Here is a 26733-nt window from a genome sequence, read left to right as displayed (position 1 = left end):
TTCAGAAAATGGAAGAGGAAAAAAAGAGGCTTAAAATTGAGACATTTTTCTAAACCTTTCCAGACATGAAAAATAATTAAAGAAAACTTTTTTGCTTTCCACTAATTTGAGTAGGAGCCCTGGATGACATATTTTTTCCAGGAGAAAATAAAGAGTCTGGACTGCTAATTAAAAGTTCCAGGACACACTGCTCAATTAAAAAAGTGAAAGTCCAAATAAAAAATCTTCAAGCTAAATTTATTTTGAAGAGATTGATATGGGTAATAATAATTACGTGACTTCTTAAAAAATGAATTCAAAAATTCCTAACTTGGGACTTTTTTTCTCTAAACAGATGCCTTTGAAATAAAGGCCAATTTGTCTAAATTACATGTGAAGGACATTGCATATCTAAAATATTGCCAAATCTTCAAAACCTTCACATTTATTTTGGACAAAGATTAAGAAAATTAGGACGTGCTTTAGGATGAAATATGAGAACGGGATTTAAGAAAGTTTTAAGAGACAACAGCCTCCAAAGTTATCTGTTGAGCACAGATGAAACGATCAGTCTCCTGTGGTGATAATACTGTTTGTACAATCAGAAACCGAGTGCTTATACTGCCAGATACACCACGGCTGATGAGAGAGGGTAACAAGCTGTCAATAGGTGCTGATAAAGTTTTATTGCAAATCCAGGAGACTGCGGCGAAACACCTGGTGGACCCGGCCAGGTCGAGGTATCCAATTTCAGTGCATTCGAGCTCATTTAATCCGCTCGCCTCCTTTTCTTCATAAATACACAAGGAGAGAGAGAGAGAGAGAGATGCATGTTGGAAAGGTAATTACTCTGGAAGCAGAAAGGAACTGTGCTGCCTTAATGGATTCTCTTCTTCTAAACGCCAGTCGATCATAAGTTCCATTACTAAAGAAAGACAGCTGAGAGAGGACATCTGATAAACACTACAGTCGATTTAGTGCCACTTTACTTTTATCAAATCTAAATGTAACAGAAACCTGTTCTGTAGGAAAAGTAATGCTTATTATTCTATAAGATACAGAAGTAGAACTGGTGGCTTCATTATGTGAACTGGAGAGGCTTTCAGTTTCTTTTCAGATGCCAAAGTTCAAATTATAAAATTACTTCTGAACTTTTTAGAGCATCTATGAAATGGTGACAAGACGGTATATGTTGTTTTAAAGAATAAATTTGAAAAAGCAAATGAATGAGAAATATCTGCAGTTTTTCCAAAATGTTAGATAAAATATTCCCTATTGTTATTAGTTGTTATCAGTGAGAAGCTGCATAAACAGAGAGAACATGTAAAGTCATGAATGGGAATCAGCTCAGGACTTTCTTGTTGCAAGGCAATGTTGCTGACAGCTGCTCCACTGTAGGTCTACATAAAAAAAACCCCAACATTTTATGTAGACCTACACAAACAAATAATCCAATGGTTTTAAAAATCTAATAAAAAAGTGGAATTTAAAAAGCAATGCAATCTAAATTTATTGGTAGCGCTCATGGCAGCAAAGGGGCAATTCAAAGAGCCTTACATGATGAAAAAAATAAAACAAGCAAGAAACATTGCAGTGGAAAAATAAAAGAAAGGTTGGCATACAGACTAAAATGAATAAATGTTCCACATATAAACTAAATGCTGCTTCTCCATGTTTGGCGCTGGTTCTGGGGATGCAGAATAAGAACTAGAAGACCTGAGAAAAGTGGAAAGTTGATACAACAACAGCAGATCTTTAATGTATTGTGGTGCTAAGCCATTCAGTGATTTATAAACTAACAACAGTATTTTAAAGTCTGCTCCCTGATCTACAGGAAGCCCAGGTAGGGACGTTAAAACTGGTGTGATGATCTTCAACTTCATGGTTTTAGTCAGAATGTGCGCAGCAGCATTGTGTCTGGTTGACTTTCTTGGCAGCAATGTCAAGATCTTGTAGCAGTAATCAATGCAACTAAAGATAAACACGAGGGAATTTCTCTAGATCTTACTGAGATATGAGTCTTTACTCCTAGAAAAGCTCTCTAGGTGGTAGAAGGCCGACTTTGTAACTGTCAAGGTTCAGGTTTGGGTTTGGTTTACACCCAGATTTCAGGCCTTGATTATTGATAAACAACTTTTTTTGTGAATAATAACTCCGGAGGAGTACAGAGATCCACAACTCAGGTTGGAGAACTTGTTTTTATGGTTCGTTAAATTAGTAATCCATCATTCTAACAGTGAACATGGTGGCAGTTTCATTATATTGGTATGAGATATTTTGCAAAAGTTAATAAAATGTCTTAATGAGAATACAGAGAGGGATATGTCAAATGTATCAATTCGGAATTAGGTAGGTGGATGAAAAACAATACAGTCATTTCAAAATTGTATTTGTAGGAATTAAAATCCTATTACAAAGACTTCAAAGTTATGCAATCCTCTGTGGGTCTTTCAAATTATATTCTCATAAAATATACAGAAATGTGAGGAATGAATATTTTTGCAAGGCATCGATTTTCCGGTAATCTGCACACATCAAATTCATCTCGTTTACATTTTCACTCCATCTATGGATCTGCTGAATGCCTCCTGTAATTATTTTGCTTCCCGTTTCCCCTGCCTGTCTAATCTAGTGATGTGCTTTTTTCTTACAGGTTGTTCGATTTCTAAACATTAGGGAAGACAGCAGGAAAAACCTTCAGCATTGAATCCTTTTGTATTTAATGGATTTTTCAAAGGTTATAATAACGGCTTAAATGGGGCTGTAATTTGAAAAATGAAAGAATGAAGAAGCTCTTCATTAGAATGTGGTACAGCGCTTAAAAGACGAGATTCAAAACATTTTTAAAAAAGGAAAAGAATCAAAAATTGACCGATTGACACTGAATATTTGCAAGGTTTTCACTATGGATGTCTATGTAAGCCTTTTAAAATAGCAGCACCCACCTAACACTCATCAAATTGTCTTCAATCAGAAAAAAAAAACAAGCAACAACAAAGTCCTTGGTCATAAAGTGGTAATTTAAAAGTGGGTTTAAATCATTGTTGGACACCAGGATGGTTAGTTTATGAAGGATTACCTTTTGCATGCCTTGCAGAGCCTGCTGCAGGAAGCTGAGCTGCTGTGAATGAGTGCTGTCCTCCTCGCTGCGGACTGGCTGGTTCTTTCCCTGCTCCTGTTTGAGCAGCTCCACTTCGTTCCTGTAGGCGTCCAGCTGGCAGCGTAGCGAGTCGTTCTCCTCCTTTAAGGCTTCTACTTGGGAAACACCTAGAGACAGAAAGACACACAACACATATTTTCCAAACGTGCTGAGTGTTATGGGACTAATCAATTTGGTTACAGTGTAGATAAACAACTTTTAATGGTTTTTAGACTTTGCACTATAAATAAAAACTAAAAACCTGAAACTTGGATAGTAACATTCACAGTAAATTCCTTTATTCTCTTGGGTGTTTGCAGGTATAGAAGGTGAGACAATATTTTATGACAGTATGTCCTGAAAGACAGAATAACAGCAAATCTATTTGATAGATGCTTGCTAATAAAAGCCTCTCAGCTTATTCCCAAAGTGCAGACAGAGTCAGAAAAAGATCTTGTGTTTATTTATAAAACCGGTTTCACTGAGGAACCAGAAAACTTCTAACAGCGTTTTTCCACTTAATTCTTTTGTGTCGTCCCTAAAGACGACACAGTGTAAGTTACTGCTACAACGCACCTTTCATTGGGATCAGACGGACATTTTCCCAACTGAATTAAAATGACAAAAGACTGACAAATAAGCATGTCAAAAAAAAAGAACTTGCAACAAACATTCTAGCATGTGAACCTTATGGCGGGAAAAAAACAATTTTATCTGAATCTAGATCAAACATTTGACATTTTAAACCAAGATCATGACTTTCATTGTGTCAAAAGTCATGTTTTCAAATGTTAAATGTTCCTGTCGTTAACTGAACTAAAACATACAGTTGAAACCAGAATTTTCTATATACTGAATAAAGAAGACACATAGTGGCATGGGCTAAATGAGTAATCCATTAGTCCAGTAAAACATTGAAGACAAAGAGCTTCTTTTTTGGAGTGTGGTTTAATGAAACCGAAGTGGAAGTGTTTGATCATATTGACCATTGTTACATTTGGAGGAAGAGCTGAGATGCTTGTACCATCCTAAATGTGAAGTATGGGGGTGGCAGCATCATTTTGTGAGTGTGTTGTGCTGCAGGAAGAACTGGTGCACTTTTAAACACAAGCAAACTACTGAGAAGCCTGTAAAAGTAAACCCAGAAGATTTGACCCACATCATAAAGTTTAAAGGCGTTGCTACAAAATACTGAGGTAAAGTATTAAGGTAAAGGTGTATAAATATGCCACGGATTTTTTCGTGCTCTTGTTATTGTGATATTCATCAAATATAAATAATTTAGATAATTCTAACTTACCTAAAGCAGGAAATTTAACTTCAGATGGTGAGAATTATTATTTTTTTATCCAGTGTATGTATTCCTCCAGTTTCAACAGCACATGAACAAAACATGCAAATGAAAGATTCAACATATAAACTCTGCCTCACACCACAACTGGTATTTTGTATCATAAAATACGTAAAAAAAAAAAAAAGAACATGAATTCTTTATCCATGGATCAATTAAGACAAAAATAAACTCACATGCTTGTTTCAGTTTTCAGGTAAGTGACTTATTTCTCTGAGACAAAACATCTGTCAAATAAAATCCTGATGAAGTTTGTACACAAGCCAAGGACAGCTATATCTGCAATTAATGTTGTATACGTGATTTCTTTCATTTGCTACCTTGCATGATTTTCACGTCAACACACCAGAGTTGGTCTATTTCCATTATCCTGAGAATTTGGGCTCTTGTTCAGTCGGAATATTGGCGCACTCAAGAAATCATGATCATGAGAGGATTATTGGGTGAAAACAAACGATTCTTGAGTTCTAAACAGCAGCTTAGCATTAATTTATCCTTTAACAAGTACTGACTCAAAGCTCAAAAGCTCAAATTTCTGTCAAAGCAATGAAACTTGACTTTCTATTCCTCATGCTTACATGAGATGCATTTTAATGTGAGAAACACTGGACAGTAGACATATGGATTCTTCATTGGCAGGAAAATACTGATGACCTTTTTCTGTATATAAAATATAGAAGCTCACATGCAGCAGCTGTTCACTTTCAATAAAAGCTGTTAAAGGTTTTCATAAAGTTGAAATTCATTTAAACTTCTAATGCCACTCAAACGTCTGATTAAGCAAACAAGCACAATAGATAAGAAATGTGCTTCACATATGTCAAAATGCATTTAATTTATTAATGTCCACAATCTCAACGTTCCAAAGTCTCCTTTTGCCCTCAGTCCAGCTAAATAAAATGAAGAACTGAAAAAGACATCTTTCATTTGCGTAATTTATAATAGAAAATTTGCTGCCATTTAAAGAAAACAACACAATTTTATACTTATATTTAGATTTTAAATAAATTAAAACTTTTACAGGACTGACATCTGTGGAAGACTATTTGAAAAAGGCATAGTTCCCAATATAATAAGAAAAATAGATCAATTGATTAATTAATTATTGATTTTATTCAGGTGTGTTATAGCAGGGAGGCGTCCTAAAGCTGCAAAGCAGAAGCACTCTTGGTCTGCAGTTGCAGACTGGATTGTTCTTTGAAGAAAATAAACCTTGTTATCTCAAAAAGTGACATTTGCATGCAAAATATCTGTGTTCCTAATCTCCCAGTACAAGTTCCCTCATTAGAAGTCTTTAGTGGAGTCTGGATTCACGCCGTATCTGATAAATCAAACACCAGGAGCGTGTTGACAATGACTGGAAAGTGCAATAATCCCAGAATGTTCTGTCCAATAACTCTCTGTTGGATATTTGACCTGACCTGTAGAGCAGACGAGGCAGACAGAGGGAGGCATCATTATTATGAGACCTGCCCGGCACCAGAGACGTCCAGCACTATCAGCTCGCTCTCCTTCTTTAAAAAAGAAGCTTTAAAAAAAGAGAAAAAAAGCTAATTCACGGTCTGAACAGGAGATAATCCTCATTCTATCGCTGTGTGTGTATATAAAAGGGTATCTTATTAGGGTTTGTGCCGGTGTTCATGAGAGCTGCCAGCAGTCTATCATCAAGGACCATTGGCGGTGTTAATGAACTCTTGCTGGGCGAGTGTGTGTGTTGAGATGGAGCTTGTGTGTGCTTCTCTTCCAGCAAAATGAAGGTTTGAGGTGAAAAGGGTATTGATCTGAGAGCCTCATCAGCTTGGCGAGAGGAGATGTCAACCGCGTGGCCAGATTCGGTTACATAACCAGCAGTGCTATCGACCCGCAAGAATGCATGCACACGCCTCCGGGCGCACATCCGCCAACAATAACCGGCGGTCCGTCTTTCTATTCCGCACATGGCTCAGACGCAAAGCTTCGATTCGCTTTGAAGAGGCTGCAGTCATAACACCGGTGTTTCCAGCAGGGCTTGTTGACGTGTAAACATTCATTTTTAAAGGTTAGAGAGGAAAAAAGGGGCTTAACACTTCAACCTGTTAACACAAATATCGGAACGTGTCACATTAACACCAGTCACCTCCACCGATCCTGAGGAATCGAGCGAAATGACAAGACTTTGACAGCAGCACTAATCGCTGATAGCTAAATAGAAAGGTTGCAAATGAGCCGACTGCAGCGTTTACATTTATTTGCATGGTAATTAGAGATGCTGTCATATTGGCAAATGGCAGAGATCCGAATGATGAACAGGGATGAAGAGTATATGAAGGAGAACAGAAGGAACAGCTGACTGAGTTTACACGTGGCGGTGAGTGGTTTCTCCATGCTGCCCTGGTGACTACTGTCAGGTTATTGTTATGGGGCTTGAGAGATAAGCAACACCATTAGCTTTAGTTGCTTCAGCACACACAAATAGACTCCTCTGAGGTTGAAAAAACCTGGATTATTATCTCCCTTATAATCTGAAATATCGCTGTGTATATTTCTGCTGGAGTGAGGCGTGATGTACTTTGCACCTGTTTCTTCATTCGTGTGGAGCTGTAGGAAGGCTGTCAGATGTTTAGAGGATGATCACTGTCATTCCAGTCAAACACAACCGTCTCCCTCAGTTATTTAACAATCAATGCGTTCATCCTCAGGAGATCTCGATCGGTAGCTTTCCTGTCAAGATGACAACAGTGCTGAGCTGCAGAAACGCGCATGCATATGCATACCTGAGTCCTCAGAGTCTTTGCTGTCAGGGACGTCCTCCATATCATCATCAGACATTTCCATCTCCTCTTCTCGCCTGATGCCCATCAGCTGCTCGTTGTGCATGTTTCTGATCTCCTGTGAAACACAGCGAAAGGAGCGGTGGGTGAGAACTGCCAAGACTCATGAGGATTTTTAAGGAGGTGCTGAACTTGACCGGGTGCAATCATCAGGAAAGAGTCCTCTTCTATAGTTAATGTGAAGCATAAGTTATGAGGAACACTTTAACGCATCAGAGTAGGATGAAGGAGGATGAAGTTGAATGGAGATGAAACGCTTCAAAACTAAGGAGCTCCTTCTCTTTTTACAGCTCAGACTGCAAATGAGACAATATAGGTTTAAACTTTATGACCAGCTGGAGCCTGAAAGTTCAATATACTCTTTTAGGAATACGTTTTCGGGAAGGGGGCGGAAAATGATACATGGATTTAAAACATTTTTACATTTAAGATCAAAATGTGTGGCATGCATTTCTATTTAACCGGCTGTAAAAATATTTCATTGAGACAAATTTTGTCTTTTGCATAAATAGAGTTTGGATTTAGGTGATCGGTCTTTAGTTTTAAGTCTTTTAAAGCATCAAACTGGGTTTCCCTCAGCATAACTTTGCTCAAAGCATCTCCAAAGCATCCTGCTGCCACCACCACAATACACAACAGTGATGACGCCTTCAGGGTGATGCAAAGTGTTTATTTTTCTGTCAAACAAGTTTTTGCATATGTTTAGAGCACATTCTTTGATAAGTGTGTTGTGTCCCCTGCTTGGTTTGTGGCAAACTTTAAACATAACCTCTTAGAGCTTCTTCTTGCCACTTTTGCATAAAGACAATCTGTAGATCTCTGAAGTTTCTGCAGAGTTAGAGCTGCCCAATTTTAATGCCTGCCCTATTAAATAAGGAAGTTTGCTGTGAAAACCTTTCAGATGGTGGATTGAACAGAGCTCTGCGAGATGTTCAAAGTTTAGGCTTCAAAAGCTAAAACTCAGTTTTAAACATCTCTACAACCAGTCTGCTGTGTTACTTGGCTCATTATGACGTCTGTTCACTAATGTTCTCTAACAAACATCTGAGGCCTTCGCAAAACATCTGGATTTGTACTGAGATGAAATTGTGCATAGATTCACTTAATTAAGTAAATAGAAATCTTCTGAGGGCAGCTGGATTTTATTTTGGGCATATTGAACAATAAAAGTGGATTAATATGGAACACTTTATAGATTTTAATTAGTAAATAACAATAACAATAACACATATTCCTATTCCTCCAGCACTATTATGCACCATTTTGTGTTGATCAATTAAATACAATCTGAATAAAATACATTAAAGCCTGTGACTGCATTGTGACAGAAATCGCAAAAGTTTGATACGGATAAGAGAGTCTCCTACTTAAACTGATTGAAACCACACTGCTGTGAAAAAAAGAACAAGTCAAGAGACAAAGTAATTTATTCAGAGCAGCCATCAAAACTAAAGCTACAAAGATTTAACAAAGCATTTTTGTTGAAATGTAACAAGAACAAGCTGATCAAATAAAGTTATTTTAGATGATGGTGATAAAAAAAATCCTCTGCGATTCATCAGCAGTGAAAATTGTGCAAGTAACCAGTAGCTACTTCTGAAAGCTCTTTAAAATGGTGAAAACTGACTTGTTTTCATCCTAGAAATTAACTAGTTTTTCCACAAAATGACTCAAAAAAAGATTATTTTTAAACAGTTGTGTTTACGCAAACTGTCCTGCCATTGCAGATTTTTATGCAGCGCTCTGCTATAATTCCCAAAAAGAAAAAGAACAAAAAATCAGATGTTGAAAAGCCTCAAGTTAAATCTGTGAGAAATGAAATTGAAACAAAACTATCATAGTTTTTGCTAAAGGTAGCAGAGAGCATCTCAACCATCTGTCAGCTGACGTCACCAACCAAAGCTCCTGGAAGAAGTCACACAGGTAACTCCACACACACCAGCACATGACGAAAACAACCTACTGGTGGGCATGAAGCCCGCTGACAGGAGGCCGCAGCTGTTGTCTGACTGAGGAGCAGAGCTGAATCGATTTAACTCTGCTGCCTTTTCTTCCTCCCTGCCACAGAATCTGAATGAAGTAACACACTTCCTGTCGTGGCATGCCTTCGCTCTGACCAAAGGCTTCCAGTATTGGAGCCTCCAAGTCTGATTTACTGTGGACACAGGGTTGCATCAGGCCATATTTTGCAAGTTAAGGAGTAATTTGTTGTGATTTAACACGCATGTGAGGCCACGTGTAGCTTTTTCACACCTTAAACCAATTGCTACGGTTTTCTGACCTTCACACGAATGTATGGTTGCATCTTGCAGCTCTTCCTGTATTACTTCCTCATATTTAACCACTGGCTTTCAGTTGTGAGGAGGCTGAGTGCTCAGAAATAAATGACAGAGAGCAGAAGTAAAGTAGCTGCTGAGGAAATTCGAGCTCTGGTGAGACCTAGATATAGAAGGCTTGTAATAAGATGGTGCAAACCAAAATACAGCAGGAGGGCAAATAAATATCAGCACACAGAACCTGGCAAAAGTATTCACACTTTTTTATGTTATGACTGAAAACTTCTTTGTACTTTACAGAGATTTGATGTGATAGAACACAAAAATCCTGCTTTTTTTAATTAGTTTTTTATTCTATAGATAAACATATTGAAAGTGTGGTGTACATTTTAGATTTAGTGGCTTACTCATATTTCTTTCCAAATGCAGTTGGTAACACATTCCCTTAGTGTAGTGTTTATATTGCTACTGCTTGTCTGTTTTTAATTCAGTCTCTTTCAAAGCAAGTTATTGCCATTTTCCTAAAGATTGTCAGTCTTCAGACAGGCCACAATTACATATACAAAAACGTATTCTTTATTTTTTCAGAATAGTACAGTAAAAGTGGCAACATTTTATAATATAATCCTGAAAGAAAACCTATTAAAAGCGACAAAAGACTTGAGACTGTTGTAGATGTTTGCCATACAGAAGGAAAATGGCCCTAAACGTACATCTAAAGCTGCTATTTATGTTATAATGGCCCAGTCAAAGTCCAGACCTAGTCATTGTCATTTTGCATACAATTTGTCTGAGGTTTAGCTCAAAGAAGAATGGTCCAAACGATCAACTAAAAATGTCATTTGTAATAAATTGAAGAAAATAACATGTATTTTCATTCTACAAAGCAAACATAAGCTACTTTGTGTTGATCTAAAATTGAACATAAAGAGTATAGAAGACATACTCAACATTCATCACTCATCCTCCCACCATGTGTGCAAACCGACTTTCACACAAGCTTCTACCATTCAGCAACAGATGGAAGATAAAATTTCAGGTCGACTGTTTTGATACTTCTGAGAATTACATCAACGGTTCTGCTTTTCATCACCTACCTTATAAAGAGAGGTTTTAGTGCAGGATGATTGCTGCTTCTGCCATGTCAGATTCTGTTATTATTCTGCGTGCACGACTTAATGTGCCCCTAAATTACAGCTTGAATCTGTTTGTTGTGCTGAAGTTCAAAGAAACTTACCAATTGAAATATGATCATAAATGGTCCATTAGACCCCGGGCTGCAACACACTCCAGACCCTCCATTACATACAAACCCTCATCATGCCAATTAATGTTCTATTTGGGAGAGTAAGAATATGGCAAGCACACAGCAAATTACAAAGAAAATGCTGCTTGAATAAGAAAATTCAACACACTTTCAGTTCTCAAGATGCTTTTCCTGACATTTTCCTGTAATCCTGGCATCCTCTGGTACAGGGAAAAGAGCTTCTATATATTTACCTGCGTGCAGGATGCTATCAGAGATAGAAACAAACTCACCCAGCAGCTTGTATTCCTTCAGAGTGGAGGTGGAGAGAGGTGAGAAGAGAGGAAGAGGATGGGGGGAGATGTCTGGACCTCTGCAGTGAGCAGACACCTGTTCTGCTGCCTTACTTGGTTAAAAGTACTTACTATATCACAGTTTTTCTGTATTTCTTCTTAAAACATGTTAATAAAGATTTCCTTTTCCATGCCATAACGTGGGACTAGTTAAAACATAATAAAGTTGTCAATGAAGCATGAAACAGAAAAGCAGAACGTCTACTTTTACACGTTTTACACGCACAACAGAATGAAACCAAAGTGTACCAACCTCGACTTGTTTGCGCCACATGTCCAAGTTCTTGCGCTGAGCTTTGGAGAAATGGTCCCATGCCTTTTGTTTGGAAGCAGCTTGGAATACAGACACAATCTGTTCAACTGTGGCGGGATGCAGGGAAGGAGCAGAGACCACCCAGAGACAGAGACAGAGAAAGACAGAGGGCAGTTGGGAGGGAGCAGAGGAGTGAGAAAGTGGAGTCAACTAGGCATCAGTACTCTGTGTGAGCATGTTTGTGTGTGTTATACATACCGACTGATGCCATAGCATCGCCTTATGAAGGCCTGTTCCAAGTCACATTTGACAAATTTGAGTAATCACACAAATTAATGTGAAATTGTTTCAGATTTTCTTAGTCTTTGGTTTTCAGCTGCCTTTTAGCTCATTTTTAGTCAACTATCTGACCATTTTCAGAGGATTTTTTTCACATTTGCTTTGTTAGAGCATGACTTATAAATCATTTGGACATAAAAAAGGCTGCTAAACTGAAGGGATGTTTTATAAATGTGTGTTTTCTATTTTTACACAAATACTTTGGATAGAAAAAGATGCTGCCTGATGTTTCTAGTAGACCATGCGTCATTTCATACCAACCATTCATGTCTTAGGACTGCTTTTTGACAATATATATAGTGTTTTTGCAGACTTTGAAAACATCGCCGCACTTAGCTTCCCCAAATGATTTTTTTTCCAGATAAAGTCTCAAGAGATAATTTACTTGGCAGTTTCATAAAAGTTGAATAAAGTTTGACTTCTGCGTTGGTTTTGGTTACCAATTCTAAAGGAAATGTGCTTTTTGACTGAAGTCAGTCAGGCAAAATCAGCAACAGTGTTAGCAATACACAACATAAACTGAGATTATGAGAGAAAGGTCTGTTGCAAAGAATCACTTCCTGAAAGACAACGTAATACACTAAACTTCATTGCATTGTTTTGTAAGTAGAACTGAAATGACTCAATATTTCTGGAGATAAATTGCATCAGTTTGGTTTGCAAGGGGACTTTAACACGCATGTGAATTTGTGAATTGGCACTAAATAAACAAACTGAATTGATTATTTTCCTTTTCCTCTCTCATATGACACCAGTCAAAGTACAGAGGTCTGCTTGAAAAGACTGCTGCTAAAATAACTGTGTAAAAATGTGAATCCAATGAATCTCAATAGTTATAAAGTCGGAGTAAAAATGCACTGAAGGGATGTCACTGAGAAGCCAATGTTAGACTTTGAATGTGGGCCAGAACCAGACTAAATGGAAAAGTGGTGTAATAAAAATCTTTACAACATAATGCACTGAAATTAAATCAGTTTTATGATTATTCTCCATTTTAAATGTAATAAAATGTAATCGGAAAAATCTGGACAACTATTTACAATTTAAAAGATAATAATACTAGATGGGCTCTCCAGAAGCAAAAAATAAAGAAATTAGGTGGTAGTTTGAAATTTCTGCACAGTATTTCACATCCCAACTGTTAACTTTTATTATGTTTGCGCTACATTTGCTTCTCAACTGTAAAACTGAAATGTTTCAGCAATTATACATTAAAAAAAAGCAAAAACCCACAGGTGATGCCAAAACGATGAGTCTCACAGACAGATGGTCTTATGATCTACACAGTGTGGAATGGGATCAGTGCCAAGTACTGTTTCCTGAGGAATATAGGGTCACCACGGCCAGAATGTTTTATTTTGTGGGAAAAATAACTGTGAAACTGCTAAATAGGAACTTCCTGACAAACAAAAAAAGGTATGCAATATTAAATGAATTAATTACTGCAAACATGCCAGCATGACAGGTACACATAAGAACAAAGCTTACAAAAACTGCTGCCAGTTGTTTTATTACAGGACACCGAGTCCATATAAGAGTGTATCAAATTCTGGCAAACTGCCTTTAGATCCTTCATAGCATAAGCTATGAGGATACGCCTGAACCTTTTCACTGTGAGTTTGTTATTAGATTTGCTCAGAGACTGCCGGTGGCCAAAAATAACCCACTGTTCTTCTGCCAGCATTGACCACAGTGCAGCTCCTCTGCAGAACAGGTCTCTTAAGAACCTTACCCAAGGACGCCTTCTTACTGCCGCATTACAGTCTTCCTGATTACATATCCCTCTGCAGAGGACCCTTTTCTTTTTTACAAAAGGGTAAGAGCACATCAGACAAGCTGCAGCTCTACAGATAGTGTAGAGAATTAAGCTTTGACTCAGCTAGAAGAGTTGTTTGGGATAGAACTGAATGAGAGAGAAACATCAACTAGGGTCACTGCAGAGCCTACCTGTGCGATGATTTGCAGCATAGTATTGACTCTTCCTCCTATCAGCTTATAGCTCTGTTTAAAGTGGTGGCAGAGAACTGGATGGGAGGTCTGTGCATTTCTGAGGTTCAAATATACACACACGAATCAATAAAACTGGTTCTGTATGAATACGTGTGTTTGCAGGGTGCTGAGAGACAGAACAGCCCAGGAATCAATAGCATCTTCCCAGCACCCTGTAATTTGATGAACAGAGTGATGATGAAGGCAAAGAGAGACACTGAGCACAAAAAAAAAAAAAAAAATCTTTCAGGAGTGTGAGCTCCTATGCAGCTACAAATATGGTGAGGCAGCATTTTTTAAGTGCTAAAATAGAAATTCTTTTTAATTCAACGTAGAAAATATTAGAAGTGTATTTTTTTCTCACTTGTTATAGCAAATATTATTCATATTGTTTAAAATAATATCCCCTCTTGCAGATTTAAAATGTTTTTGCTTTTAACTGTTACATTTAAACAGTCTGGATCGTCAAACAAAAACTGTGTTTAAATCAAGACTTTATTATTGAGGAAAAAAAAGCTCTTCCTGGCACTGTGAGCAAAAACAACAACCATCAAGTGTTTTCATATTTTAAGCAAGAATTTAACGTTGGCTTTTGACTAGGCCACTCCAAAACCTTCATATATTTTATTTTTTAAACTACTCAAAGTGGACTAGCTGGTTCCAATTACCCTGCAGCCAAGGTCAGTTGAATTGTTGGTTCTTCAAATTACAGTGAATGATTTCTTTACAGCTCTGCAACTACTTTTTAAAAATTGTATCCCATAAGAAGACCAGAACCAAAACGAAGAGAGCTTTACCCTTTCCAAACCTGTAAACTAGATCCAGCAGGCCGGCTCAGATTTATAATGAAAAAGAACAGAAACACACCGAAGGGAAGGCAACATCGTGAATGGGAATGCGTTTCTACTGGTAGAAATAATCGAATATGGTTAAAACACACTCTGCCTCTTCACGGCTTATTTTGACTAATAATGCATGAAACATCGTCAACAACAACAGAAGATTGTCTGGATGTTTACATTTTATATAACATACATGTGGAGGGATGAGTGGAGACTGAGCGCCGCAGGCTGTGGAGTAAACTAGCAGCTGCACAAGCATGGCTTATTTTTTAACCCTATAAGTGTGTAAAAGAACTGAGCATGTAGTAAATGTTTGTGTTTAGTCTTCATTGTACTCCAGAAAAAAAATGTTTGAGGCCACTTACTTCTTTCATCTGAAGGGAACCTTAACAATCGACTCCTGGCGTCTTACATGAATAATAAAATGACGTCTAATATTTTTTTTGCATTTTGAAAGTCGAAGGTATCAAAAACATTCAGGACCATCTGAGGGAGACATGAATTTAACTTACCATTCTTTAATCAGCTATTAAGTTTGTGGTAGCTCGTTTAAGGAAGAATACAATGAATGTAACTATAAATGTTAGCACATATACCCTCAGTGTCAGGCTATGAACAATGTAATACTTACTTTTTCTGTGGATTTCAGCACTCTGGGCATAAAAGTCCTGATTTGGATTTTAAAATGACACAGAGCAAGCAAAAAATAAAAAAAACATTTATCTGACCTGGATATCTACTGCACACGCAGTATTTTCACTCTCTGGGCTTCACATGTTGTCGTTTCACAGCCAAAAAAAAACTCAGTGTGTTTTATTTAGATTTTATGTGATAGATCAACACAGAGCAGAGGATAACTGACGTCAAACTGGAGGTCCAACCTCAGATTGCTAAAGAAGAAAAGAAAGAGGCCAGTAAATGAGAGTTTTGTCTTGATGAACTGACTTCCAGCAGGATGATGGCTTTGAACCCCAAGATGCTTAAGTTACATCCCTAAAAATGATTAATCAATAATATCTCTGAAAAACCCCAGTTTCCAAATGTTTTTATGAATAGAAAAGTGAAAAGTGTGGGGTGTATTTGTATTCAAGCTGCTTTGGTCTAAATAAACAAAAGTCAATCAGTTCACTTTAGATGCTTCTTGTTTAGTGCATAAATACTGTTTGTTTAATTTAATCTCTGATTAATACATATCTTCTTGTGGGGATAATTTTCTTTGTCAGGAACTTGGGAGCTAATCAGAGTTGATGGGAAGAAAATTAAAGATAAAAAGAAGAAAATCCTGTAAGGAAACCTATGAGACGACCAGGGTGGAGGCGTATCTGATCCTCAGCTGAGGTGGGAGAATCTGTCCAAACAACTCAAACACAAATCTGGCCAAGAAAAACAATTGATTAAAGAAACCCAAAGGATTTTCAAAGTAAAACATGGAGGTAGATGGTAGTCTGGTCTGACAATCAACATGTCATCTCTGTGATGAAATATTATGGTGGTATTATACTTTTCAGCAGAGAAATGGACTCTGATTAGAGTTGTCAGGAAGAGTGCAAAAGACTTGAAACTAGGGAGAGACTATGTCCTCCAGCAGGAGCTGCAGAGCTGGTTTAGCATATGAAAGGATTAGAATGGTGTAGTCACAGGCCAAACTGGAATATAACTGGGAAGAATCAAAAGAGCTGATGTTTGCAGATACCCGCCACCCAAAAGGACTTAGTTTAAGTATTTTCCAATGATGAATGGGTTGTGTTTCAGCTTCCACACAAGGAAAGCTGGTCGGAGTCATACTCCTAACTAACCCCAAACCTCATAGTGAAAGGCGGTTGCACAATGAATCATGCTGGGGGGGGGTAAAAAAAAATAAATAAGAAAAAAAATGCAAATGCAGATTTCCAAATGCTGTGTATGTGAGGAAAAAATAATTAAAACCATGAATAATTTCCCCTTCCCTTCAAATTTATGGATTACTGTGCGTACTATCACATAAAATCCCCATAAACCACACTGAAGCCTCAAATCGAAACATGACAAACAGTGAAAAAGTTAAAGGGCCAAAGCGATGCAGTAAGTGGTAAGAATGACGATGAAGACTCACATTGAGCCACGATGCCAGCCAGCGCCGACTTGAACTTGTCCTTGGCCTCTTCCATCTCCTTCTCGTGTTGACTCTTCTCGCCGATCAGCCGGCGGATGTGGCTGTTGGAGGACTGGATCATGGAGTAGAAGTTGTTGGCGTTCCTGCGGTTGACTTCGCCCGCTCCAGCCAGGTCAGGAGTACGCGGACGGCCTCTGGAAACTTACCGTCGTCTGGGAGGAAAAAAAAAGGGGGATGAAATGGAAGTAAGAAGTTCATTTTGGACATAATCTACAAGGCTTTACCGGACTCCTGCCTTTGTGGAAAAATGATGGTTATTAGGCATAAAACGCTGCTTTTCAAGCTCTTTGGACAAAATTATGAGTTGAGTGAAAGAATACAAAAAAGATGGCAAAAAACCTAAAATTACAGCTCCGTTGTACCACAAAAAGAAAATGATAATTTCAGCTATATATTTTGCTAACAAAACAACATCGTGGAATAAAATTATAACTTGCAGGCAAAATAGGCTATAAAACCCATTTCTACTAGAGGTGGTCTATCATCATAGAGTGTAACTGAGTTTGGAGTACAGTAATACAAACTGGCAGTAAAAACAGCAAGATCTCTTTCCCCCTCTGGGTAAAAAAAAAGAAAAATCTACAGCAATTGACTGTGTTGCTCCCAACAGCAGCCTGGAGAGATCACAAACACATTCTTGGCTGAAACAGCACAGCGTCTGAGTTTACTCCTTGTTTCTGCTAAGGACAGGCGGCGGAGAGCTGGAAAAGACACATGCAGATAGCAGAGAAGCGGAAAGTCACAGCCGAGTTATCAGGCCACTGTGACTGAGACCTGGAAGTGCCACTGCTCATTAGAGAAACAAGTTTATTCAGGCGGAAAGTAGACAGAAAGCTGTAAAGAGGCAGAAAGGAAAGTTAAGGAGAGAAGACTGAAAAATGACGAGCGGCGGACGAGATAACCCAGGAGCATGTTGTTGGGATCCACTCGTACGGCGTTTAACAGAATCTGTTATGACAAATTCACAGACTGTTAGAGCCGGGAATGCTTTGTTGGACTCAAGGTTTCCTCCCATGAGATATCCATTTTGCAAAGAATGTTGTACAGTCATCCATTATTTTCCGTCCGAGTTTCTCACCTCGTTTCGAAGGGAGAACCAAACGCCCTGCAGAGGAAACTTATGTTAACGGCTTATATCCGTAATCTTGTTCTTTTGGTCAATACCCAAAGCTTGTGACCATAGATGAAGGTTCGTACATGGATGGCCATGAAGAATGAATGCAAGGAAAAAATAAAGGAAGGTCACAAAGAAGAAATGGCGGAAAGAAAAAATAAAATGAAGTTGAAAGGAAGAGCACAAGAAAGGAGACAAATAAGGAGCATACGGATGCAAAGAATAATGAAAGGAAAGAAAGAATGAAGTACATGAAGAAAGAAAGAAAGAACAAAAGGAGAGAAGGGAGAATACGAGGGAAAAGGAAGGACACAAACAAGGGAAGAAGAAAGAAATGGCAGAGTAGGAAAGGAGGAAAGAAGGAATAATACAAAGAAGATAGACAGGAAGAACAGGACACAACATAAAGACAAAGGAATAGGAAAAATTGTCTCACATAGACACATTTCCCAATTCTCCTTTTTCTTTTTCCATACTCGTCCAGACTTCTTAAATATCTAAACCAGATTCTATTCTTTTCCAGATTGTGTAGAAACCCTGTTGTCTCGTCAGGTTAAACCATAAGCATTTCCCCCCCCTGTGATTCTCAGTTTCCAGTGTTTGTTCTCTAATATTTCACAGCTGAGGTCCCAGCAGTTGCCAGCATCCATGTCCAGGTACCTTTGATTTTGTCTCCCAGCTGGCTGCACTCGTGCTCTGAATAGTGGACGATGGGAGGAGGGGACGGCGGCCTCAGGCGGTCCTCCTCCAACTTGCGCCTGTGACGCTCCTCTCGGGCCAACATGCGCTGGCGGCATTCCCACTCGTACAGGTCGTCTCTGGCCTGAGCGAAGTCAACATGGAGCCGCCCAGTGTCCTTTTTGTCTGTGCTTGAGCCCAAACGGATTCGATATCCTAGGAAACATATGAGTTTGATTTAAAAACCAGAAAAACAAGAGAAGGAGATGATAGTGGAATGCAGAGGACCATTCTTTACACCTCTTACATTTCCACCACATCTATCAATGTAGAAACAGATTACTAGGGTTGAAGGAAAGAGACCTGGTGGGGAGGTAGTGCATTTATCATGTTCTGAACCTGTGAGGGTTGAGCTGTGTGGAGCAATAAGTTAAAATTTCTCCACACTACATTCCAACATTTCTACGGTTTATATTTAAAGCTTAGCTGGAAAGTGCATCTCCATAAAATGCCCGAAAACCCAACATGCAGACTGGAGTTCAGTCACAATTACTAGAAAGTCCATAAAATTAACTTTTTGAGCTCAGAGCAAAATACAAACTTTTTAAAACAAAAAAGCAAAAAGCAAACCTCTAAATCAGAGACAACATACAAAAGCACTCAGAATAATTGTAAGTATTGTTAATAGATTTGATTGATAGAGAAAAATTACCATCTGATTAAAATAAATCCAAAGTTTATTTCATTCTTGGAAATCTTCAAACTTTTGATGCTTTTATACCAAAAGTAAATCATGTTAACACCTTTATGAGGTAAAAACCTAATTAAAGTAAAAATATATAAAGGTTAATTGATAAAAAACAGATCAAATTTGTACACAATAATGAAGAAATATATGACAAAAAGCAGAAAAATGGAGCCCAAGAGCAATTGAAATTGAACATTAAGTGCTATTTGAACCCAGTTAAAATACAGTCTAGTCAACTTTAGTTCATAATGTCTATTGGTAAGCAGTTATTTATCCAAGTCAGCTCAGTTGAAAAGTTGCTGATAACCTTTTTTCCTGAGCAAGCAGGTGGCGACAGTGAAGAGAAATTACTCATTTCAGGCAGAAACATCGAAACCGACCGAGTTTGAGCGGCCATTTGCTGTTAATGCCTAATTGTTCTTTTTGAAAAGATTAATTGAAACTGTATCATCAATGTTCAATACATAAGAGAAACTCAGAGGCCAATTACTTCTCTACAGGCTCAGTATTCCTCATTAACCCCTCTTTTCCTCTTAACTTTCCTCCTATATCTACTTTATCCCCCTTTCTCAATTTTCACTAATGACCGGTTGTGGACTGAAGTGAAACTTTGCTCCATTTTGTGATCTAATTGGCTTAAATGATCCAAGTGTGTTTTATGACACAGCTTACCAACACAAACCAGAAAAAGCAAAGAGCGAAAAAGCCTGGAGTTTCTCCTCCAGTCTGCTCTCTCTGCCTCAGACTCTTAATCTATCCCTGCTTCAATATTTCATATGAGGAGATGCTGGTGTGCTGGAGCTGCCGGAGTGTGTGTCATTGCTGGGTATTGTTGTTTGCACAGGCTCTCCTTGAGTGTGTGTGGGTGGGGGATTATTTATGGGGAAACTACACAGCTCTGTCATCGCTCTAATATATGGACCTCTGCACCCACACCTCACTGTAAGAAGAGAGGCTGTTGAAATCAAGGGATCTCTCATTCAAACTCACTATCTCTCATGTGTTTGTGGACGCACGCAATAATGCTGGGAATGTTTCTGAGAGGGCGGCTCATCCGAGTGGGCTTTTTTTTGAAGCCGGGGCGAGTGGTCATCAGTTTGCACAGAGAGATTGAGGATCTCTGCTCTGTTCAGGCTGAAAATGAAGATGAGATAAAAATACAAGGTGCAGCAGCCAGATAGTTGGAATGGATGCTTTTTTTAAAACTAAAGAATTGTATTTTTTCTCATGAAACTCTGCTTTCTCTCACTTGTTGAAAGTTATTTCAAATGTGATTTCATTTTTATTCCAGAGTGAACCTATATTAATCTGTGCAATATGACATACATGGCTAAGTATTTGTCTCTACAAAGTAACTGTTAATTTCACTCATTACATCTTAGAAAAGTCCGTTTTTATGTTAATTTGAGATGAATCAGACAAACCTTCACAACTCCAAACAAAAGTCACAAGAGTTTAAAATATTTATGATCACTTTTTAGCTGAGAGCTTACCAGACAAAAACAGAGCCTTGTCCACTGTGGACTCCTCTGCAAATCGGATGTGGCAGAAATTCTTCTTGCTTTTGCGAATCGCTGTGATATCGCCACACTGTCCAAAGACCTCCATGATGAGCTGCTCTGTGGCGTTCTCTGGCAAGCCGCCGACAAACACAGTCTTGCAGCCTGGAGGGCGTTCTCTTGTGGCAGGAGGAGGTAGGTCTGTTCAAATTGAATACAAAGTCAGTGAATGTGGAAAATGTAATTTATGCTGGATTTCTTCAGTGCGTGGCTCCTGGAGTGAGACTTGAGCATTTCTATGCAACTTCCTCAAGTCTTTTTTTCAGGAAGTTGAATTTAAAGACAAATCCAACGTGCACAGCCACGGAGGGAGAATCACACAGAAATAAACAAACGTAACGTTAGAATAAATAAACAAACTAATGTAATGCTGCCCATTGACATTCATGTAGAGATAATAAAATGAAATACATAAACTGAAGCTGTTTCAGCAAAAGTGAAATCTAATTTTGAATGAGTTATGCTCTTCAAGAAGCTGAAAACAATATGCACCATGGCAGCAATCGTTTTCATTACTTATTTTGCCAATAGACAGGGTGCCACATTGAAATTTTTTTTTTACCTCAGTAGGAAATAATTGTGCTTTTATTCTCAATGAATAGAAGAAAATCCACAGAGCCACAACGTGCTTTATTCATTCACTTTAAAAGTGAATGAATAAATAAATCAAATTTATTGATTAGATGGAGTAGCCTTGAACATGAATTAGTTCAAAATATTTGATATGTCTGTAAAATGTTGTTGTTTCAACATAAAGGTTTTCCCTAACGTTCAATGTTTTCTTCTCTTTTTCTATTTTTGCACGACCCCAGTGACTATAAAATGACAGTAGGTGTTTGTGAGCATAAAGTTTTTGTCTGCTGCTGTCTATTTATCAGTCATTAAAATCTCTCTGAATGTTTAATCAACTCACAATATATGGGTCTGCACAGAAACATGAGATGTTGTGTTGGTCATTTGTTCTTACTTTTGTTCACTCGGTTTTACACATTTCTTGACTTTGAGACTTGAAAAGGAATACAACTTTTCTGAGCTGCAAATCTGAACACAACTGGACGGATGTATAAATTATTACATTCCCTTTAGGATGCTTTTAAAAATTTACTACTTTCACTGTGTGTAAAAAAAAAGCCTTATTTCCAAAAATTCTGAGTAAATATAACTTAGGTCACTCCTCAACAGTGTTTACAGTTGAAAAATTAAATCAGCATAACATGGAAAAAAAAGACCTTTTAAACAGCCAAATTCTGAAGGATGAAGCTGCAAATTTCAATTAAGTCACATTTAAAACATAACACTTATGACCTAAAAAATTACAAAGATTAAAGCGTGCATAATGATAACTTGGAGCAACATGTTCAGATCAGTTTTTGTTAGATAAATGCTAAAATCAAACCATCCGAAGCATGGAAATGAAATCCTTTTGGCAACAATGTGATTGTGAATCCTCTCATGTGAAAGGATCCATGCACTGCAGAAATCACTTATTCAACACAGATGAGTGTTGACTGATCTAATCTCCAATAGATCAGGCTTCTCATCCATGATGAATGTGATTAGTGGGGTCTATGAGGAGTGAACCGAATAATCAGTGGAACGCTGAGGATGCTGTATTTCTAGATATCTGCTAAAAAGGCCTCGCACACTGCTGTATCCATCCCAGCAAATATCAATACTCTGAGCCGAAATGGGTTGACTTTGGCTCAATATCCCATGTGTCGTGTAGCGGAGATGAGAAGTGAGTGGGGTAATGTTGATTCATTTAGATATGTTAACTGTGGCCAACATGATTTAAAAGCTGAGAATCTGTTAGGTACACTGACTGCAGCTGCTGCATTTTCTCTTTTAAACTGTTAAACTGGGTCACAACAAGTGTTTTAACTCATTCAAACCGTTCCATTCTTGATGTTTTCTTCTTTACAGACGCAGGTCACACTTTTGTTTTTGTGCAATTCACAGCTGCACAAACAGCAAGTCTACACAAATAAAGTGACAGCCTTATCTTCAGTCTAACCCTCATCTACAGCAAAGAGATCTGAGTAACAACAGGGTGAATGAAAACAACCTGGAGGGATTTCTCAACAGGGTGGCTGATCCAATTCTGCAAAACAAAATAAGGATCTTAGGAGTCAGTACGCATTGCAAGGTATCTTTCAGCTGACATTGTCTGGATTGGAGACACATTTATTTAAAAGCCAGACAACAAAACAGGTTTTAAGAATATCAATTCAAAATTGTCATTTTATGGTATGGAAAACTAAAAAATGTACTAGATGGATGTATTAAAGAGATGCTGACAAGTCCTTTTTTTTAAAAGTCTGAAGTCTTTTGTCTTGCAATAAACTACTCTGATGTCTCGTCTGAAGTCTTTTAACTTTTGCAATTCTGATGGAAACACAAACAGGTGGATTGATGGGTAAATATGTAACCATTCTTTGTTTATCTCAGACACAGGAGGTTGACTTCAAGACAGATACAGTCAGGTTCATTGCATTCATTCTAACAAAAGAGGAAATTAAGTTGGTGATTTTGACAAACTTTACATATTTAACATTTTTAAAATAAAACCTCCAGACATATAAAACACGTAAATACTTTTCAAACTATGTTGAAACTCTGTCCAGCTTAAGGTTTAAATCCCCAGCTACAATTTCAGAAAAGACACACTAGCGTACATAACTTGTTATTTAGCTAACGAGACTTATCATTGCTTATCATCAACGCAGCCTCTGTAGTAAGAACTACTTTTTACTTATGTACAGTTCTCAGATTCTACAAAATCTTTACAAAGATTTCATCTTTGTATCTTTCACACTTTCACACACTAACAAAATACCATCCGTCTTCTCTCTTCTTCTTTTCTTAAAATGTGACTGTGGTAGCAAAATCTTCACAGAGGTGTCATTCCTTGACCTCCGGAGCTGGCAGATTAAACGAGTTTTGAGTCGAGACGGGCAGAAAAAAAAAGGAGAAGAAAAATGTGGTTTAGAAAACGCTTGTGATGGTAGGAAACAGCTTTGCTGGCAGATTCAACAAAGAGTTCCAAATTAAGTGACCTTTTCGGTCCACGAGTGGCTGATAAAGCAGCGAGGACGAAGAGAGGGGAAACAGATGCTCTGCAGCAACGTCCAAATGTGCCAAGCTGCAAATTAAATACAAACATTTTTCCTTTTTTTTTTTCTTTGGCAGAGAAAACTTCTTGTTATTTTGTCTGGTAATTAATTGGTAACCATTAAAAAGTCAGAGTGGGATCATTTCGCAATCCCTTCGGCTCCCCGCTGCGTCGACTCCCACTGTTATGGCAAAAGACGATTTTATGCAAATGCACCACAAACAAGATCCGGATGAACTATTCATGATTTCCAGATTACAATAAATACATTATATCATAATAACTATAAAAACATGGGTGAGTGTTCCAAGTGATTGCATTTGCATGGCAAAATAATAAGCAGCTGGAACCTGAGGGAACGAAGGAGAGGAAGAGCAAGCGGAAAGCATTTTTCCCCCTCCCAGCATTCACTGTGGAAATTATATCTGCTAATATCTGCTGCCAAGACGAAACAACAGAGAAAAAGGTGAGACAGGAGGAAAACAAAGATGCATAGCCCTGAGCTGAGATGTTTTAAAGTACACCTAATATTACATTGTGTTCAGTTTATTTGAATAAAATAGGAAAAGATTGAAAAAAAAATCGATTTCGCAGGAAAGGCATAAAAACACCCATATTTTAAAGAAATGTTATTAACATGAAGAAATAGTTGTAGTTTGCAGGAGGCTATAATGTGATGATCAGCTTCTCTGACTACATGACTTCACCACATTGAAGCCACAGACATGTTTTTTGGAGGAATTTTATGGTTTTCAACAAAGATTTTTTATAAATCTCCAAAAAAAAAAGGTGTGTATTTGTATTAATTACCATTTTTTTGTTTTTTTTTTTAGATGTTTGCAGTGAGGTGACAAAGTATCTCTTGGCAATATCGGGAGAAAACAAGCATAACCATAGCAACAAATTCAGGAATATTGAAGAAAGTATTAAAACAACAGCAGTTGATATTTTTGCTACTTGAAACAAATTTTTATAAAATATCCATTTTTAAATTGAATAACTAATCAATATTTGTTTTTGTGATTGAAAATAAAGAAAATCACCACATCTATGTAAAGAGAATGAAAACATATTCTTAATTTTTATACAAAATGTCACAAATGCATGTAACTAGCAACTAAAAGACAAAAAAAAAGGTTTTACAAAAAAAAGGAACATGCTTTGAACTATTAGTGCCTTTCTATGTGGAAACTCTTTACATATGTTGCATGAAAATGCATAGGAAAAACTACTAAAGCTAGAATTTATTACCTTTACATTTTAGGCCCTCAATTGTGGCTCGTAAAAGCTTTGGCCAAAAATGCTTAAGAGCCACAAGCGGTTCTGCAGCTGCAGGTCTCAAACCCCTGGACCAGAACCATGTTAGATAAGAGACATTAAAACTTTGAATTAGTGCTTCTTTCTTCAGCAATTGCTAAGTCCATGAGCTTTTCATTTGTAAATCAACAATTAAAAACCAGCAAGTTGACAATTACTGTTTATATATATATATATATATATATATATATATATATATATATAGTTTTTTTTTCAAAATTAATAACGTGGCCCAAGGCAATATCTTCAAGCAATTTAGAAATAGTCATTGACTCACCTATCCATCATTGGTTGCCATATACTATGATGTCCTGATGATGTCAAAATAGACCTCTTGCATCAAAAATATTAAATACACTTATCCTTTCAATTTATAAAATGACAACCAGATTGTTTTTGTCTAGATAATTTATTTCATAGTCATCAAGACTTTTGAATAATAAAAAATCTGATGTTTTTCTCATCTGTGTCTCTGATTGCCTCAGTTTGCAAGAGCACAGAAATTATTTTATATATATATAAGAAACTTTTACAAACATTCCAGTTGCGGTAGTTATCGCTCCGTTCCTGGTGGTGGAGAGGAAGTTGGCAGAGGTAACATGACAAACACCCATTGTGTTATGTAATCTCTAGATAAATCCAGGTGTTTTTAAAGGTTTCTAAAAAAAAAAAAGTAAGCAAACAAAATCACACAGACCATGAAACACACCAGACAAGTCACAGAGAACGATGTTTAAAGTTTAAAGCAGGGGTAGGTTAGAAAAAAAAAACACCTCTAGTTTGTAAAATATCATGACGCACCAATAAAACTTTGTAGTCAGTTTTATTGGCCTGACTACAAACCTACTAAGACATGATCATTCACCTAAACTGAAGAGCCTGGAGGATAAAATCAGAGAAGCAGCCAAGAGGTAACTTTGTGAGAGCTGCACAGAGAAGAAAGCCATTATTGAAAGAAAAGCATTGAAGTGTAGGGGTCCATGCAACACACAGAAGAACATGGTCTTGCAAGTAGGTCTGGGTGATAAAGTTTTATTTTGACATTTTGTGGTATTATCATGAAAATGATAAAAATAATGAGAACTATTTATTATTTCTTTTTGGGTAACTACATGGCTGTGACTCCATGACACTGTGCCTCTTTTGGATTTCACAAAAAGAAATGTGATTTGCATCTATAAATTGCATATTTTTTAATCATACTTCCAAGCCGATTGATATTTATTGATAGTCTGAAGAAACAATTAATGGACAAAATAGTAAAACTTAATCTCAACAGTATGAACAGCTTTTGGAGATATTAAACATCACTAATGGGAATTTAACTTAACAATAAATCAAAATGTTATTTATGATAAATGATAAACAACAGAACTACCTTCATGCAAAAGAAACTAGCACCACATGTTACCTTGAACACACCATCTCTATTGTGAAACATGGTGGTGTCATTATCATGGTGTGGAAATGTTTTTT

At 37.4% G+C, this 26733-nt stretch overlaps 1 protein-coding gene across 1 annotated transcript in view; it reads right to left on the bottom strand.

The window, feature by feature from the left end:
* The window catches only part of LOC129360431 (ecto-NOX disulfide-thiol exchanger 2-like), a 179459-nt gene that overhangs the window by 14101 nt on the left and 138625 nt on the right, over positions 1 to 26733 (bottom strand). The window contains 7 exon segments of the mRNA XM_055030644.1: positions 3059 to 3246; positions 7223 to 7337; positions 11408 to 11514; positions 16670 to 16831; positions 16834 to 16881; positions 18504 to 18737; positions 20763 to 20969. Coding sequence (XP_054886619.1) covers positions 3059 to 3246; positions 7223 to 7337; positions 11408 to 11514; positions 16670 to 16831; positions 16834 to 16881; positions 18504 to 18737; positions 20763 to 20969 — 1061 coding nt within the window.

Source organism: Poeciliopsis prolifica, unplaced genomic scaffold (assembly GCF_027474105.1).
Source record: "Poeciliopsis prolifica strain line A6 unplaced genomic scaffold, Auburn_PproV2 SCAFFOLD006, whole genome shotgun sequence".
Lineage (NCBI taxonomy): Eukaryota > Metazoa > Chordata > Actinopteri > Cyprinodontiformes > Poeciliidae > Poeciliopsis > Poeciliopsis prolifica.
Note: the sequence above shows the minus strand (reverse complement) of the source record. Positions and strands in the feature narration are given on the sequence as shown.